The sequence below is a fragment of the Drosophila subobscura genome, chromosome U (genome assembly GCF_008121235.1).
Source record: "Drosophila subobscura isolate 14011-0131.10 chromosome U, UCBerk_Dsub_1.0, whole genome shotgun sequence".
NCBI classification, from domain to species: domain Eukaryota; kingdom Metazoa; phylum Arthropoda; class Insecta; order Diptera; family Drosophilidae; genus Drosophila; species Drosophila subobscura.
The window spans coordinates 3834444-3852812 of record NC_048534.1 but is presented as its reverse complement, the minus strand read 5'-3'; the positions used below and the strand labels follow the sequence as shown (position 1 = coordinate 3852812).

Genomic DNA, 18369 nt, shown 5'->3' with positions numbered 1-18369 from the left:
ACTTGAACTTCGAATAGTATTAGCAAGTTTTTTTTAACCGTTTAACCGTGAAAAAACATACATATGTATGTAAATTACTGAAAACACCAATTGATCTCGTTTGCCTTAATAGAACAAAAATTATAACCACAAAAGGAAGAAGGAAAATCTATAAGTTCAAGGTTAGGCGTGCAAACAACAACAACACAAGTGCAATTTCCCAGAATATATTCATACGTGCGTGTGTGTGTGTAAATAATACCAAAAGACTGATGATAAACATAATTTAACGTTTTAATCTAACGTTAAAGGGCTACAAATCAAAAATTAAAAGCTCTATACGCAGAAACAAAAACAAATTCCAAAAATTTACAAAATGTCTATTTAAAGGTTAAGTGCACAGAATCAAATACTAAAATTTAAAAAAAGTTCAACTAAAAAACGTCTTAAATAAAGCATACAACAAAGTGCTACAAGTCAAAGGAAACGCTAAAAACAAACAAAGAGAAGGGCATCAAAGCTCCCTTGCTAAAAGTATATAGCCAGCCCAACAATACATATGTATGTACACGTACATACATATGTATGTACATATATAACCTAGGTCAATATTGTTTATAGTGGCGTGTGAATGTGCGCAATACGACGGAAACGGCAACCAGAATCATAGTTGCTCAGCAGATAATAAACACCAATCACACAGACACAACACACACACAAACTCATACTCGTGACTAGGACCGAAAGCATATACGGAAATACAAAAAAAAAGCGACAACAACTCGACAATTAATTTCAGAGACGAGCGCAAAAACGAAATACAAATTTGAAGTTGATAATAATTTTATAATAATATCAAAGGCAGCAGCAGCAGGCGAGAGGCAGCTAAGAGCCGAATCGCCAGCGAGTGGCGGCAGCCGAGCAACCCGAAGGCATACAAACGTCACACGAACGCGACCGTTTCTCGCTCTCGCACACTTTTGCCTGCTCTCGGCGATCGCTCGAATCTCGTTCAAAAAGACATGTTCCTGTTCTAACGGTCTCTAACGCAAATTATTGTTGGTCAGCGTCAAGTGCAGACGTGTTCGCGATTCGCGACTACCGAAAAGAGAACATTGGCGCAGCAACGCAGCGGCAGCGATTACGATTACGCTTCTGACTGAAGAACGCGACAAAGTGAATCAAGTTCTTGATGAGAAACACTTGCCGCTGGTCGATTCGCGGGTTTGGACGCGCGACTCCCACAAAACAATCGTAACAATAATACAGAACACACACCCCCCAACACAACCCAACAAGTGTCTGAAAAATCGAAAGAAATCTCTTCAACTGTTAACATCTCTTTGGATTACCAACTTTTGCCTTTGCGGAGGAATATCAAACTGAATTTTGTGGATCTTCCTGTTCAATTTTATGGTGAGTTTTTAAGGTTTTGGAAATGAACGAAAAAATATTTAAAATTAAACAATTTATAATAGGATGACTACTAAAATATTTTTTTTGTGCAAATTGTTGCCCTTTTGGGAGAACAATTACCTTGAGCGTTCTTAAAGGAACATCTTTGTCTTCTAATTTTCACAAAAATAAGTCACTCCCAAAAACAACCCATACAACTTTTCAGATATTCAAGGATATTCATATTCATATATTGGTCAAAAATCTCATTGTTTAGACACAACCATTAGGGTTTTTGTGGGTGACTGTTTCACGTAAATTGTTATTCAACAACGACATTCTTCAACCTGTTTTTGGATTGCCCTGCGTATACGCAATATGTACACAGAAAAACTCCCCTTAAAAAGTATTGCCGTTTTTGCGTCTCGAAACCTACGTCAAACCCAAAATTATTACGTCAATGATGGCCCAGCCACAACAAAAGTATCATACTAGATCTATAAATGAGCAATCAGAGTAAAAAAAATCACACATACGCCACATGATGCATGGCATTATTTTTACTTACCCATCATCATGATAGCTCGATGGTTATTTCACCGATAATCGCAATGCACTACAGTAGGAACACCCCCAGACAGACACACACCCCCTAAAAAGCAGTTATGGGCCTCGCCACCTGTTCTAGACCGATTTCTGGGTGACTCAATACTTAATTAGCCTAAGAATCGGGGACCCTGTTTGAGTCATCATGACAGTAGGCCAATATATTCATTATAAATGTTTTATATCGCTCTAGGAATTCGAAATTTAGATAATGATTGGTCGGATTTTGAAGAGGGGTTTCCTAAGCATTCGTGAGTCATTTCACTTTCGGGTGTGAGTCACTTTCACGGGGTCTTAGCCTAGCCACTTGCCACTTGACAGGATCATGCGACTTGCGCTATAAACGTGTGATAGTGCTGGCCACACGCGTGATACGTCTTGAAGAGCCAACTGATAGAAATGGAGAGCTATAAAGCATTGTCATTATGGATTAGGCACTTGAACGGTGAGAGATTAAATGAATAAATTATATAAATATAACGATATCCATAAAGTGTTTTTGACTCATTAGAATTAATCAGCGCTATCATGTCAAGGCGCAGTCAAAGGATTTATCGTAGTTAATCGACCAAGCGATAAATAACTTTAATAAAAGAGGTAATCCGAGTTTAGGAAATAGTTCATATTTTCATTTGGCAATTATAAAAACAATATTTAGAAACTTTTCTTACATGATATTTCTCGCCAAAAGTGAAGCCTTTATAGAACCGCAACGCACTGTAGCACTGTGTAGCGAAGATATTTTATCTAAAAGATATTTTTGCTAATTTCATGTCTGAAGGTCAGTGCCAGCGTCAGGCCCCGAGGGAATACATAAACAAAAACAACAAATCACGAAATAACATTAACTGGCAACAATTTCGAGCATTCCTATCGTTTCTTTTTTTAATCTCTGGAAACTGATATTGAGGTATTTATGTGCACAGGAAATTGTTGTCGCTGGGAAACAACAGCAGCAGCAAAAACAGCAACAAAAATCACACAAAAAATATACCGATTATCGAACAAAAGAACACAAAAGTTAATGCTGTTATCGCTATCGCGAAAAAAAATAATATTCGCCAGAGCTGATATGTGTATATTTTGTTTCGCCTCTTTATTCGCTTCGGGCCGCGCTGGTCCGGGTTCTTGGGTTGTCGTAGCTGCGTTCATTCACGTTCCACCTGTTGACTGTTATCGAGACAGCAGTCGACACTGGGGTTGGGGGAATTCTTATCACTTGTTCCAACGATATTTAAATTTTACCTAAAATCGTGTGGGAACAGCTCTTCTTTTATGAATGGAATGGAATGTAATCGGAATGCTTCATGTTGGATCTCCATTATATGAGGAAGAAGTACGAATGTACTTGCCGTCGTACAATATATTCTGTATTTTATTTTGGCTAGTCATTATGAATGGGGAAATTTATGAATTGGTGGGCGGAAATGTAGCGAATTGATAAAAAATAAATGCAGTGATAACAAGTAAATGCGGATATATCGGAATGATAAAAGTAGGAAGAGAACATTGATATCTATTTAATGGATGATTTTCCAAATTATTCTGTTGAACTTTGGCCAATACAAGGTTCTATTATTATAAAAGTTTAGTTTTACTCCTTATCGAACAAATTTTGCACCAAAAATAATGCCAAAAATCGTAGCTTGCAGCTAATTTTGTTTACCCAAAAAAAAAACGTTAGCTATCAATGAAAGTGATTTACCCCATAAAAAATGCCATGCGAAAACCTTGACAATTGCCACGATATTATGTCATATAATTTTCTTCACACTGTTTAACATTTATCGTACTTTTTCATCTTTGAACCCGCACTTTATGTCCTAAGTAATCGCTTTCGCGAGTATTTTTGGCACTCTTGAGACTGCTGCGCGTATAGCCATAACCAATATAATTAACACCCTGATATTTATAGAACTCTATGGAGCTGCAAAGTGTTTCAAGTGTTTTTTGTCTCTATCATAAAATATCTTTGAAGGCACACAACACGCACCACACTAAAACAGAAAAGAAAGCCTTATCTCGAACTGTACAGCCAAAAATGTTCATTATTATTTTTTGACAATTTGTGTGCGTTTTTTTGCCAGTTAATTCACAAAAAAAAAAAAAAAAAAACTTCCGCTTATCATGAAGGGTGGGTAGGAGAAATCACATGACAAACTCGTGAGCAGGGGAGAAACCGTAACCAGAGACCAGAGAGACCTTTATTAAACACCAGACCAGACCCTATGCCTACCCCATTAAATTTCGTATTGAAACGCACACAGGCAACAACAACAAGCAAATACATTTTTTTGGATACGAGTATCTCTCGAGGGATACACACAAGCAGATACAGATACATATGTACATATGGATATACGCGGGAGTGTATTCTAACGACAACCAAAAAAAATTGACAAAAAAGCCGGTTCGCAGACATGCGTAATGTGTGCAGCGTCCGAGTATCTGTGGGTCCATTTTTGTGTGTGTGTGTGTGCTGCCAAAAAGTTCTGTATCTGTGCGAGGAGGCACCCGGCACCACCACACGACCCTCATCTCATGGACGGCCTCTGCTCGTTCTACCTACTGAAAAATCCGCCATATTTGTATACCCCTTAAATTTGTGGATGGGCCCATGTTTATCGTTTGATGGTATGCAACTGGAAAGGGAAGGGTTTCCGGGCTAACAAGGGAGAGGTTTGCAAATTTTTGAGGCTATTCCATGACATTTATGTGGGAAGCATCCTTATCTCTAGGGTATTTCCAATAGTCTAGCCTTTATTATATACCTTTTATGGAGCCACATAAAATATGTTAAATTAATGGGTATCATATAGTACGAATAAGCCGACTTCTAGCTCGCTTACTTGTTGGTCAAAATTGGTATTGTTGCTGGGACGTTTTCTTTCAAGTTTTTTTTTCTTTTTCGTTGTTGTTTCTATTGCCTATTTGTTTATCAAGTTCTCATGATATTCGTGAGTGTATGTGCGTGAGTATGTTTCCCTATATTTTTGTTCCACTCCCGCTGTATCTCTGTTTTTTTTTTGGTACTTATATTAATGCTCGAAAAAATACAACAAAAAAAATGTTGACCTTGGTTAACAAAATTGTATAGCAGTTTCTGTTTTCATTCCTATTTCTTTGTTCTAATTGCCAAAATGTTCTTCCACCCGATTCCCCGTCCCTCCACTTGCCATTATTAGATTTTATTTTATTTCGTGCGAAAAAGTTTTCTGTGGTCAGTAATTTTTTTGGTTTTTCAGTTTTTGTCTTGGTTTCTGTTTTATTTGGAATTTCCATTTGGAACAAATATTATTGTCGCTGGGGTTTGATAACCAACGGGAGAGCCGGGCCGGCCCTATGTTCATTCTTAGAAAACCCAGCAGTCAACACGTGTCGGAAATGCCGCTGATAAGGTATTTGCCCGGAAACCAATCCAGGAATAGTTTGTGTTAGCTTTGAAATTTGTTGGCCACGGAGTTGAGTATCTGTAGATGTGGTGTGGAAGTAGACATCTTATTGGTTTTAATTCGCATACAAGATTTTAGAGTAAGTTTATTTAAAGATTTGTTCATTTAGAAATTATTATGTCATTCAACCATTTTCATAGTTACAAAAACTCTTATAAAGATCCAGTGATCTGTTGTACATACATACATACATATGTACATATGTATGTACTAGCTTACAGCTATTTACATATGTTTGTTAAAATATACTTATAGTACTTAGTATTTATTGCTAGTTTAAGATTCCGATTTTTCGTTATTTGAAGGCCTCATTTCACAAATCTTGGCTGCAACCACCCATACAACCATATAGCATTGTAGTTATATAAAATAATATCCATATGGAAGCCGTACAGGAACGTTGCATGCATTTTGGTTGCGTCCTCCTCTGCCACTGCCTCGGTCAGCATTGCAGCTGCTGCAGTTGTCGTTCTGCCTGCGCCTCTGCTGCTGGCATTTGAAGCCGATTTGCACGCGTATGTGTGTGTGTGTCCTTTGGTTATGTACAAAAAAACAAAAAAAAATGTTTGCCAAGTTCAAGGACAAGACTGCAGCAGCGACGCATCGCGCCGCGTCACTTTTTGACGCTGGTCGTTGGCTGTACACACAAAATGGCGAAATACCCCGTCCTGTGCACTGTTGCAAGCTTCGTAAGCGTTGCCTGCCTGCCTCTCATCCTCTCTCCCGCTCTCTCTGGCTTACGCTCGCACACAACTTTCCATTTTGTTATGCGCATTTGATTATACCCAGGGGAGAGCGAGGGTATTTTGGGTGCTAAGAGATGTTTGTGACTCGAAAACGAGGAAGAAGGTCATGAAGAAGAATTTGGTGGTTCATATTTATGATGATCTTATGTAGACCTTATATCATTGATCCCTTCAGCGCTGTACATAATGCATCTTCCCTGGCCATACAGCTTCTGTTAGGGTATCACATCTTCGATTCCCCTGATGCTTTCCTTTCTTCCTCCTTTAATGCGCTCAATTTTGGGCTTGGCCAAGTGTTCACTGTACCGAACTTCATTTGAAGGCCACGGCTGCAGCCGTCATTTGCTGCTGCTGCTGCTGCTGCTACTGCTGCTGCTGCTGCCGTCGCAGTTGATAAAATTCAAGTTCAAGGCGGAATCATTCGGCTCTCTCCCCACTCGGCGCTCTATGGCTGTCCCTCTCTGGCACTCAATTAGCAGCCGCTCACTAAAAATGAGATGTTGCTTGGCTTGATTGCATTATTCTCTTATTAATCAAACAGTGCACAAATATCTAAGGAAACTTTTGAAATAAATTTCAAATAAAACGAGAGTAATGCCTGCGCTGTTGATAACATTTTGCCGCTTAGGTTTGGTCAGTGATAATTGAGCAAGAAGAACCCAAAATTTCTGTTTAACCATTAGGTTTCAAGTTTTGTCTTTGACGAGCAACCTGCCAAACGTGTTTTTGCCAAAAAAAAAAGAAAGAAAAGAAAAAGAGAAGATATTTGGTGGTTCTTTTTGTACATGCTTCTGCAGTATATAGTAATTTTATTTGTTGGGCATCTCTTTTTGGCGAGTGTGACTGTTTTCGGTTTAGTTTAAAATAAATCACAAGAATGCAATCGGTAGATGGCTGGTGATGTGATGTCTCACCCAATTGAATGGCACAAATGACGCACTCGAGAACTGAATACGTGAGTGCTGCCGCCGCTCACCGGTATGTAATTTTTGGTGAAACAGAACGGAAACGAGAACGGAAATTGAATCTCAATTGAAAGAATTGGCTGTTTCAAAGAGAAAGAGCCACAAGAAGTGTTTAAATAAATACAAATTTTAAAGGATATAAAATAAAACACAGTAAGAGATCAGGCGGACCAGCCTCTGACACATTATTCATCACGATTCAAAATTAGATTTCGAATGAAGGAAATGCATTTCCGACACTCCAATTGAACAAAGATTGAACCCGTTTGGAAATACGCCCCCTGGGCTACGCCCTTCAAATAATTTGAATCATTGAAGGTATTTCCATTGCCGGAAGCACTCCAGATCGGACATCCCCATTTCGCCAACTCCAAACCCGTTCCATTCTACCTTCCAGAATGCAATTCCCGAAAATATCCAAAGACCGTCTGGCACTCCCCTCAAAAACAAACAAAAATATATCACCTGGGCCCGTCAACCGTCTGCGTCATTCATTTGCCTGATTATTTTTAAAATGTCATAAACACATGTATATTTCAATTTTATTTTGAGAATAAGAACAGAAACGAGTAGAAAGTAAAAAAAAATAAATGTTAAGTAAAGTTTATGCGCAGCCTCTTTTCAGCCCTCTTCCTTTTTAAACCCTTCGCTGCTGCAGGCGAACAAAGGAAGAAAGAAATTCGGCAAGAAAACACTTGTGCATGCCGCCAGCTTTTCGCAATGTTTCAACTTTTATTCTTTGCGACTGGTTCTTCTGCCTGTTGGAATTTTTGGGGGTTTCTACTCGAATGTAGATTTGTATGTACATACAAGTACAAGAAGTACTTTTATTGTATTTATTTATTGGGTGTTTCACAAAATGTTATGTATTGACTGTGGTTGTTGCTGCTGCCCCCTGCTCCATGCACGATCGCCATCAAGCAGCAGCTGAAATTTCGACAAAATGTTCGTTCTCTCTCTCTCTCCCTCTTACACACACAAACACATGCTCAATTTGTTTTCGGATTTCTTTACTTTACATTTTTCGAACAAAATATCGTTGAGCTTTTTCTTTTTGTTGGTGTTGAACGAGTAGTTCGTTGACCCTTTTGTATGGCAAATGTTGGAATGAGGTTGCTGCTGCTCCGCTGCTGCTTTGTCGACGATTTTCTGTTGAGGAGAGCACTTTTACTTTGGAGAATTTTAGTAGAGAATATTCTAGAATATTGCAACCAAAACATGAGAACACTAGCATTCAAATTTCATAATTATATAAATGAATAAGTATTTAAAAAATGGCTTAAGAAAAGTATGCAATGCAAAAAGCGTTCACTATACACGTAGAATCCTAGTGCTCCCTGCACTCACACAGAAATGCCTTGCTTGTGCTGCATGCACTCACACACACAGAGGCTTGACTGCACTGCTCCTCTGCTTGCGTCAACTGCACAGCTAACGTCAGCGACAGCGTCAAGCTTTTGCTGCACTCTCACACTCTCAATGTCGCCGTTCGCACGCTCATACTACCACACACTCTCGACTCGCGTCGCTTCGTTTCGTTTCGTTCTCGTTGTTGTCTTGAACTTGAACTACACGTGGAGGGCGTGAAAATGTTTTCGACACGCGCATTAAACAGCTCTCAGCATGGCGTTGCCATAAGGAGGCCGTGCATAGGTTTTCAACGTCAGAGACAGCAACGCGCGTGCTGGCAACAGCGGGAGAGCTCCTTCTCTCCCAATCTCATCCATATACATAAGTACATACATACTCATTCTCTCTCTCTGTTTTTCTGGTTTGTGCCATGAGTAAGCATGTTGTTGCAGCAGCACGGCAGCGCAGCCGTGGGTGGGCATCGCCTGTCTGCCTGGGGGAGGGAGGAATGTCAAACGAAAGGGAAGGTTGCCTGATGCGCCATTTTCATGCTAAAAAAAGTGAAAACTTGTCATTGGGGGTTGGTTGGTTGTTGTATGAGGCTTTAATTTTTCCTGCCAAATTTGTTATGTTTGCATGGAAAATATTAAATTTCGCAAGATATCGAAATGTAGGAAGACTTTATTACGCCACAATAGCCAGATCTGTCATTATTCATTCTTGTTATTTGCACGCGCGTCCCCATCCCTCTCCTGCTACTGTGCTGCGTCATTTACAGTTTGATTGTGTTCTCTACCTCGCTCTCACACGCTCAGTCACTCGCTGATTACTCGCCCGAGTCGAGTCGCTGCTGCTGCCTGCTTGCTTGCTTGCTTTTTGACCTAGGCCAACCGCTGTAGCCCCCACGCAAAATGTGCGTGGCCTAACAGCTGCGTCGCTGCCTGAAGGTGGCAGAGGCAGAGGCAGCGGCAGCGCAGTTCAAAGTCAGACTTCGTGTCTAGACCTTCGCAATATAAATAAAAATATGTACATAGTATGAATGTACATTTGTATGTATATACATACATATGTACTTAAATACGTAAGTACGTATACCCAAAATAAAATTGTATTTTTAAGAATAATCCTTTGAGCAAAATAAAATATTCCAATTTCAATATTTTATATTTTTGCAGCTTTGGGAAGGGAATTTGCAATCCAAAAAGGAACATAGAAACATCCTAGGAACCATTCTGAATGGGTGCAAAAAATCTTTTGCCTGCTAAAGATAGTCTTTGTTTATTGTTTTTATAGTTCGCCCTGAAATATTCCTAGGAAACACCATTAGCAGGGGGATTTTCCACAGCATTTCCTTATAAATGTCAACACCATGGGAATTTCCGAGGTACGCCCCTTTAGCCACTATCATTATCTTATCGCTGCCGTTAGTTTCTTCCCCTTTGAAGAGGTTCCTTCAGTAAATAGTAGGTGTGTTCATTGAGTATATTCAGATTGAGATTTCCCCACCAAGAATCGCACTGAAATGGAGTCCCTTTGCTTCTCTAGTTCTATCTTATCGCGTGGGGCACATCGAACTCTGTTTATTAAACTGAAAGCTAGTGAAAAGAGATACAAATAACAGGCTGTAATGTAATGGATATGCAGGGAGCACAGCAAATACACAGAAATAAATACATAAACAAAATCGTGAATGAAGCCGCGGGAGAGAGAAAAAGAGAGAATGAAAAAGCTTACAATTTGCTTATATTTAAATGTTCAATGACCCCATCAAAAGTCCACGAAAGAAGAAACCCAAAAAACGAACACCAAACCCAGTCACAGTCAGAGACCCCAGACTCAAAACCCCAAACCATATCAGACACCTACAAAATGGTAGACCAGAGTAGAGTAGCGTGGAGAGCGCGGGGAGTCTGTAGATTTAGGTGCAACGCCAGGGTGGGGGGTCCGCTGTTTATGGAAGCTTAAGTGGATTTTGGGTGGCTTACAAAAAGTCACCGACGGGGGGACATGATTAGTACTGATTAAGGTTCTAAGGTGCATAATTACTTTGGCGTTATGATTCAATAATCTATAAATAAGCAATGCCTTAATTTCCATTTAGAATTTGTGTTAATTATTTAATTTAAGGTTTCATTGAATTATGGAATATTTTGGAAATTTGTAAGTAAATTTCTTTAGTATTTTATGGTAACTACCCATGCAAAATATAAATTAATCCCAAGTATACAGCGGATTGTTGGAAACTGGTTACAAAATTTATCCCCTATAGATATGGCAAATTTAAACCAAAATACTTATTTTGGAACAAAGTTTTTGAAACTACGAGTGTAACTTAAAGCTACATTATGACCCCATCCAAATTATCAACTATTTCTCCCCGTCAAGCAACTTTACTGATCTATCCAAACATGATCAAAGAAAACCCTACTGCTTGCGCCTAACACCTAAAACTATCCACCTCGAAGAACACCAACCCAAGACCAGTTTCAAGAGCCGCTCCATTTCAGAGCTATCCCAACAAAATAACGGCACTTCGACTTGGTCAATATGGGTAGGGGAGATAGTATGAGATAGAAGAGGGAGAGCTCTCCAGTTCTCTCTTTCTCTAGTATCTCTGCTCGGCAACAACGATCCAACCATCCGATCATTGACCGTGCACAGTGCACGGGGGCTTTGCTTTGCTTTGCTTTCAACCTCTCATAATAGATAAATGAATTTTTCCTCTGAAACATTTTCGGTGTTTTACCTTCAGAAACTATAGAGAGAAACAGAGAGCGGAGTGCGATCGTTTCCCCACACACACAGATACTCGTGTATACCCACACAGAAATAGTTTATTTTTTGTGTCGAATGTTAATGAACTTTTGCGCTAGTTTTACCGTACAGCCCGAATAAACATCAGCATTAACAACAACAGAAAAAAAGCTGACAAAAGTTTTTTGAACTTGTCTGCCAAAAAAAAAAAAAATGTTTTTTCTGAACATTTGCTGCTTGTTCTTCGTTGTCTTTTTCGTGTTTTTTGGGAGGGTTTCTCATATTTTTTAAGTTGTCGAAGGTGGAACTTGGTCGTTGGCTTTCTATAGGTAGATATTTTGGTGTGGAGAGAGATCTATGAGCTGGGGAGAACGAACACACAACTGAGTTATTAGTTGTGGGATCTACAGTGAAAGTAAAGTGAGGCGTAGGATTAGGATAGATAATCCACAGATATGGTAGGTAATCCCTGGCAGAAGGTACAAGTAGAAGATTGTGGAAACTATATTTGAATCAGTGATAAGTTTTGGACCCAATAATTCTCAAATAATACTCAGCTTTTTGTTCTATAAATGCACTTTGAATCGCTGTAAATACCATTCATAAACAACAAAATAATAAAAGTACTCAATGATGCTATCTATATTATCGGAAATTAGCCGCTCCTTTACGATCATCATAGACTTTTATGATCTCAAAAAAATCCCACACTTCAAACGATATTGTGCAAGGCAGACGATGCCAATATATAACCAAATCATAGGATCGAATCTTTATCCATAAAATGAGTGCAACACTTTTATCCGCCTGGCTGTGACTATTTTTGGTTTTATTTATTATTTTAGTTTGGGAATGTTGCTTTTAGATACCGGAATTATATAGATTAGGAGCGTCAGAGTCATCATGACTAAGACAGATTGCGAAATAAGCTGAGATAAGAGTTTGATTTATTTTAGAATGACTCACTCATTCCCCTATACCATCGAATCATAGGGAAATTGTGTTCCAGCCAGAAAATTTCCTTGCAACACACTCAAACGGACACTCAAAAATGTCCCTCGAACATTGAAAGCACTCAAACGAACAATTTTCCAATTTGAAGGGAAATTTCAGATCAAATGGGACCATTTTCTTGTTGGCTTCTTTTTTGGTGGTTGGTTTTTCCCGTTTTCGGGTTTGTGTTTTTGGGGGTTCGAGGCAGATTTTTCGGCCACTCACCCACCAGTCTCCGTTGCACCATCAGACCTAGAACTACATGCGTGTGCGGCAATGTGAAGATTACTCGTAGTTCCCCTTCCCGGTTTTCGACTCCATCTGAGATCCAATTCCCAGTGGCAGTGTTGCGTGTGTGTGTGTATCACAAAAATGACTGATTTCTCAATGAACGACATCTTGAGATCGTTTAGAAAAATGCGCATGAATAAGAGTACGGGTCAGGGCGGACACCACCAGTATCATCATACCCAGCAGCAGCCTCCACATCATCCTCAGAATATTCAGGCCTATCAGCACACCTATCCCGTGCAACAGTCCAAGGATTTGAAGAAAATCATCAAAATCATTAAAAAGAATTTAATCAAAGAAAAAATTACCCGACAAATGAAGATTCTTGTTTAAAAGAAATAATAATAAATAAATAAAAATAAAGTAAAATAAATAAAAATAAATAAATAATAATGCATAATAATCCCCAAAAATAATCCTACATTATAATCAAATAAATGACTTTTCGTAGCTAAATAAACTGATTAAAATTATCCTAAAACTTAGTGTAAACTTAAAAAAACTCAAGGACTGATGGAAACACAAAACTGACCAAAATGCTGCTAAAGTCTGATTTTTATAAACCCAAATTAACACAATTTTATACGGACTTTATCAAAATATAAACGAAAAGATCTCCTAACGAAAAACTAAAATCTGATAAGAACTGAAACTGAAATTGGAAAAGATTTACACTTTTCCTAAGCGAACAATGAATGGACTTTAGAAATAAAAAATCTACACATATAAGACTTCAACTTCAACGATGACTGAAAGCAAGAATGATGCTAAAACTTGGGCCACCAAGCAGATATGGATTAAAGATGCACTCCACAAATCGGGCACTGAACTGGTGGATATATCCAAGTCCAAACCTAAGGCCGGCAACGGTGCTGGCTCCTCTAAGAAAACGAATGCAAAAGGTAAACGGCGACAGAAGGTTCAAGAAAAGTTCCTTGCCGGAAAAAGTTTAGGGCCCCCGCTCACGACGCCATTTTGTTTTGGTATACACTGTTCCATTACTGAGCGGGGGGGTGGTGTGGGTGTGTGTGGGGGTTTATTTTATCATAACAGTAAACAAGAACTGAGAGAGGGAGAGCCGCAACGGCAAGAGAGAGCCATTCATGGCAAAGCCGGTTGAAAAGCTTCAAGGATGTTTTTTTTTAAATCCCTAAATTGGGAAATTTTCCTATAATGCGTAATTCTGAATGAAAATGCCTCCCCATTACGCTCTCCCTCTCTGGGAAACCCCCGGCCGGCAAGAACAAGAAAAAAGTGCGTAGTAGGAAAGTCAGAGGGTTGGTTTTCCCCTCACCCCTTTACCACTCTCACTAGAGGCTTTTCCCAACCACCACCTCATTATAAGTATGCAAGTCTTATCGTATCTTTGGGGGGTTTTTGCGTTGTTACACATTTCTGTTATGTTTTTTTTTCGTGACGCAGGATCTTGGGAACCTGTGTGGCAGAGGGAAGAAAAAAAATGCGACAAATGTGAAGAAAAATGTACCATCTTTCACAGAATTGTTGATGGGGATAGAAAGGAGTTAGCTAAAGATAACGCGTAATAAAAGTTTAAATTTACAACAAATTTTTCTGCCTTAAAAATTTATATTATTTGTTTAATTATTATTAAATTATATAATTATTATATTAACTTATCCCAACCACCAAGTACACCCAATGCTAATCCCCCGCTTTCTTTTTTCTCTCTCTCTTCAGATTCAGAAACAAACAAAATGGTCTATTATCCCGCTAACCAGCTGCTCATAAAAACGGAGCAACCCGCCCAAACGCAATTCTGCCTGCAGGTGCCGCCCCCATTGACGGCGACTGCAGGTGCGGGTGGAGCGCCACCGGGTGGACAGCAGGAGCACTACGAGCTGCTGCAAACGCCGCAGCAGCGACTAATGCAAGTGCAGCAGCAGCAGACGCAGGAACAACAGCAATTTGTTAGCTACAGCTATCAGCTGGCGTTACAGCAGCATCAACAGCAGCAGCAGCAGCATGAAAGTATTACAACAACAACGCCCGCTGTAGCAGCAGCAACAGCAGCACCCGCAGCAACAGCGCAGCGCATCAAGACAGAGCCAACGCCAAATGTTAGCTACAGCGCTGCCACTGCGCAGCCGCGCAAGCAGAATGGCACGAAACCGCAATTCAAGTGCGAACAGTGCGGCATGACGTTCGGCAGCAAATCGGCTCACACCTCGCACACGAAGTCGCATGCGAAGAATGCCGAAATGGCCCTTCACGGTGCGGGGGGAGCTCCGCACGGCGCCACATCGTCACCCATTGAACTGAACGAAGCGGGTCTGCCGGTGGGCATCCCCAAGAGTCCGACCATCAAGCCGCTGGCGAATGTGGCCGCCGGCGCAGATCCCTATCAGTGCAATGTGTGCCAGAAGACATTCGCAGTGCCCGCGAGGCTGGTAAGTTATCAGATTGCACTCCCCCAAGGAATGTTCCCAGCTAAACGCTTCCTTTTTGCCCATCTTTTAGATCCGCCACTATCGCACCCATACGGGCGAAAGGCCTTTTGAGTGCGAGTTCTGCCACAAGCTGTTCAGCGTCAAGGAGAACCTGCAGGTGCATCGTCGCATCCACACCAAGGAGCGGCCGTACAAGTGCGACGTGTGCGGCAGGGCGTTTGAGCATTCAGGCAAACTGCATCGTCACATGCGCATCCATACGGGCGAACGGCCGCACAAGTGCTCCGTGTGCGAGAAGACATTCATCCAATCCGGCCAACTGGTCATCCACATGCGCACGCACACGGGCGAGAAGCCGTACAAGTGCCCGGAGCCGGGCTGCGGCAAGGGATTCACCTGCTCCAAGCAGCTCAAGGTGCACTCACGCACGCACACGGGCGAGAAGCCCTACCATTGTGACATTTGCTTCCGTGACTTTGGCTACAATCACGTGCTGAAGCTGCACCGCGTGCAGCACTACGGATCCAAGTGCTACAAGTGCACCATTTGCGATGAGACGTTCAAGAACAAGAAGGAAATGGAGGCACACATCAAGGGGCATGCCAATGAGATACCCGACGATGAGGCCGAGGCGGCAGCTGGAGCCACGGCAGTGGGTTCCACCTCCTCTGCATCGTCGTCGTCGTCGTCCTCCTTGCAGGGCATCACCAGCAATTCGGAGTGCAGCAATAATTCTCCGCCCAGTTCGCCGCCAGCTGTGAAGAAGCCGCGGCAACCGCGTCAGCCGCGTAGTGTCAAAGCGGCCGCAGCTGCAGCTGCAGCTGGAGCGGCAGTTCTTGCCGCCCCACTCTCGCCCAGTTCGCCCAGTTCCACGTACTCGCCATCGGCCAGCAGCCTGGCTTCACCGCCGCCATCCACACTTCAATATCTGCCCGCTGCACCGTTGGATACGGATGCACTCAGTCGGGACAGCGGCGTCTCCAGTGCCCAGCCCGCGCTCAGCAGCTATGCGGACGAGGAGCTGCCCACGGATCTGAGCATGCAGCAGAGTCAAAGCCAGCCCATGGTCTACCAGCCCTACCAGGCCACGCCCAGCTTACTGGAACAGCAGGCACAGGAACAGGCGCCCCTGACCATCAATCCAGCTCTACTCGAGGCGGCCAGTATTGCGCGACAGGATGAGGACCACCAGGTCAACGACGAGGATGTCCATGCCGCTGCCTGGCAAATGATGCAACTGCGTCGCGGTCATGCCTCCACGCCGCCGCCAACAGAGGCCGTGCCACAGGCATCGCCACAGCCCACGCTGCACGTCAGTGATCTGGCGGCCAACTATGATGACACCCACGAGGCCACCGTGCTCATTGAGCACTTTAAGCGTGGCGATCTCGCACGCCATGGCCTGCACAAAGGCTACGCTCCAGTGCCCAAGTATGAGTAAGTATTGAAGCTATAAAATGCGTCTAGAAAGCGGCATATTAATGATTGCTCCTCCCGTCACAGATCTGCCCTTCCGAATCCCGACATTGTGCGCCGCGTGGAGGCGGCCATTGGTCTGCGTTCTAGCACAGAGTCGCCAGAGCGCAGCTCCTCACCCGAAAGCGATTCCCTGATGATGGCCGATCGGAATGTGATGACGCTGCCGCTGAGGAAGCGCAAGCACTACATGAACAAGGGCGATGCGGCGGCCTGCCAGGTGGAGAGTGGTGGCAACAACAGCAGTCCGTCGGCGGCGACGGCCGGTGCAGGAGATGGCGCCACAGCGGCAGCAACCTCAACGGATGCCAGCAGCAACCACAACAACTCCAAGGTGATGAGGATGAGCTCTGTCATACAGTTTGCCAAGGCCTCGTAGTGGGCCACTCCGCCTCCAAACATCAGCATAAAGACTGTCCAGCAAATTCTAACTGAAATTAGTTTTAATTTTTTCCCCCTCCTGATGAGGTGTGGGGCAGGACGAGGAGATGGCATGAGATCTCTCGTCTGGAATGGAATTGTTTTCTAGCAGCGAAAAAGAAAATGCCAAAAGTATTATAAAAAGAAAGAGAGAAAAAGGAGAAGGAAAAGTTGATGAAAAATTTGTTTTAAAATTAACAGCGTTTACGTTATGGTATCCATTTTTGTTGAATGTTTGTTTTTAAAGAAGGAAAGATTTTTAAATGAAAATTTATTTGGCCGATGGTAGTAGATCGTATATCGTTTATGTTTTTCACGCCCCACCCCCCAAAACCCCCCTGTGTTTTCACTTAGTCAAATCGCAACAATTGGCATTATCGGTATTAAGAGTTGGAGCATTACTACTTTAAAAAGAAACGTATCGTAATTAGGAAACGCTAAAACGAGGATGCAACCATTAATGAAACAAGAAACCATAACATAAAAACCAACACCTAAACAATAATAAGCTCCGTGCATAATTATTATATATACATAAAGATAATGAAGGGAGAAATGTATGCAAAATAAGCGCCATATTGGCACATAATAAACATACATACAATACGTTTATGTAACTATAATTCTAGAGACCTATTTATTACTGAGAAATAAAACATAAAAACTAAACCTCTACTCGCCAAAACTAAGCCACACCGAGAGAGAAAAGAAGAAATAAGAACCGTTTCGATAGAGTTTTTGTGAGTTGAATTTTCGACAATTAACCAAGTGATTGAGGATATTTAAAGCACAAGCTTAAACTTTTAAAATCCCTTTTGAAATTGAGCTTAAAGGTACTCCTCACTCGGCGTCGCTCCCCACCCATCCATCATAAATCATCCTTGTTCATAATCAATTCATGCGCCTCCATTTAAACAAAATTTGATAAGCATTTTATATTTTATATACAACATACATACACACATAATGAAAATATTTAACGAAAACAAAAGTCATTGAATAATTGATAAAAACAAAACAAAAAATGCTAAAAAGAAAAACCAATTCAAAAATTATACAATACGGAGAATATTGAACTGATAAGCAAGGAGCAAGCAAGAATAATTAAGTTAGTGAGCAAAAAACACACAACATAACATAACATTTACCAACAACAACAACAACAACAAAAATCAGAATGATTAACATTTGCAACATATATTCTAAGTGCGTCAGATACATAATTTTTTGTAAACGCTAAGTTAATAATTTAGTCATAAATTGTAGCATCAAATATTGCAAGTAAAAAAAAGAGCAGAATGAAAGCGAAAAAAATCGAAAAAACAAATAAAAAGAATTCAATAAAAACGAAAAGCGTAAAATAAAAATGAAGAGCATGGCGCATCAATTTGGGAAGGGATTGTGCTCGAAAGCTACCAATTGTGGTTCCGAATCCTTTTGAATAAAGAAGATTCGTTTGATTCGAATGTAACAAAGTGCCATGAAAGCATTCGAAGGCAGAGATCTAAGTAGACTTTGCCTTAAAAACTTCAAC

The 18369-nt window shown here is 41.3% G+C and overlaps 1 protein-coding gene across 3 annotated transcripts; it reads left to right on the top strand.

The window, feature by feature from the left end:
• Window positions 1-368: 368 nt before the first annotated feature.
• On the top strand, window positions 369-18167 carry LOC117901714 (Krueppel homolog 1-like). Of its 3 annotated transcripts, none has more exons than XM_034812590.1 (4): window positions 369-1395; window positions 14230-14939; window positions 15010-16376; window positions 16443-18167. In XM_034812590.1, the coding sequence occupies exons 2-4, from the start codon at window positions 14247-14249 to the stop codon at window positions 16792-16794; spliced, it is 2412 nt and encodes an 803-aa protein (XP_034668481.1). In that variant the 5' UTR covers window positions 369-1395; window positions 14230-14246; the 3' UTR covers window positions 16795-18167. The 3 variants fall into 3 exon arrangements, with proteins under 3 accessions (XP_034668481.1, XP_034668482.1, XP_034668480.1); XM_034812591.1 differs by lacking the exon at window positions 369-1395 and adding an exon at window positions 12426-12841; XM_034812589.1 differs by lacking the exon at window positions 369-1395 and adding an exon at window positions 12973-13433.
• Window positions 18168-18369: the final 202 nt, after the last annotated feature.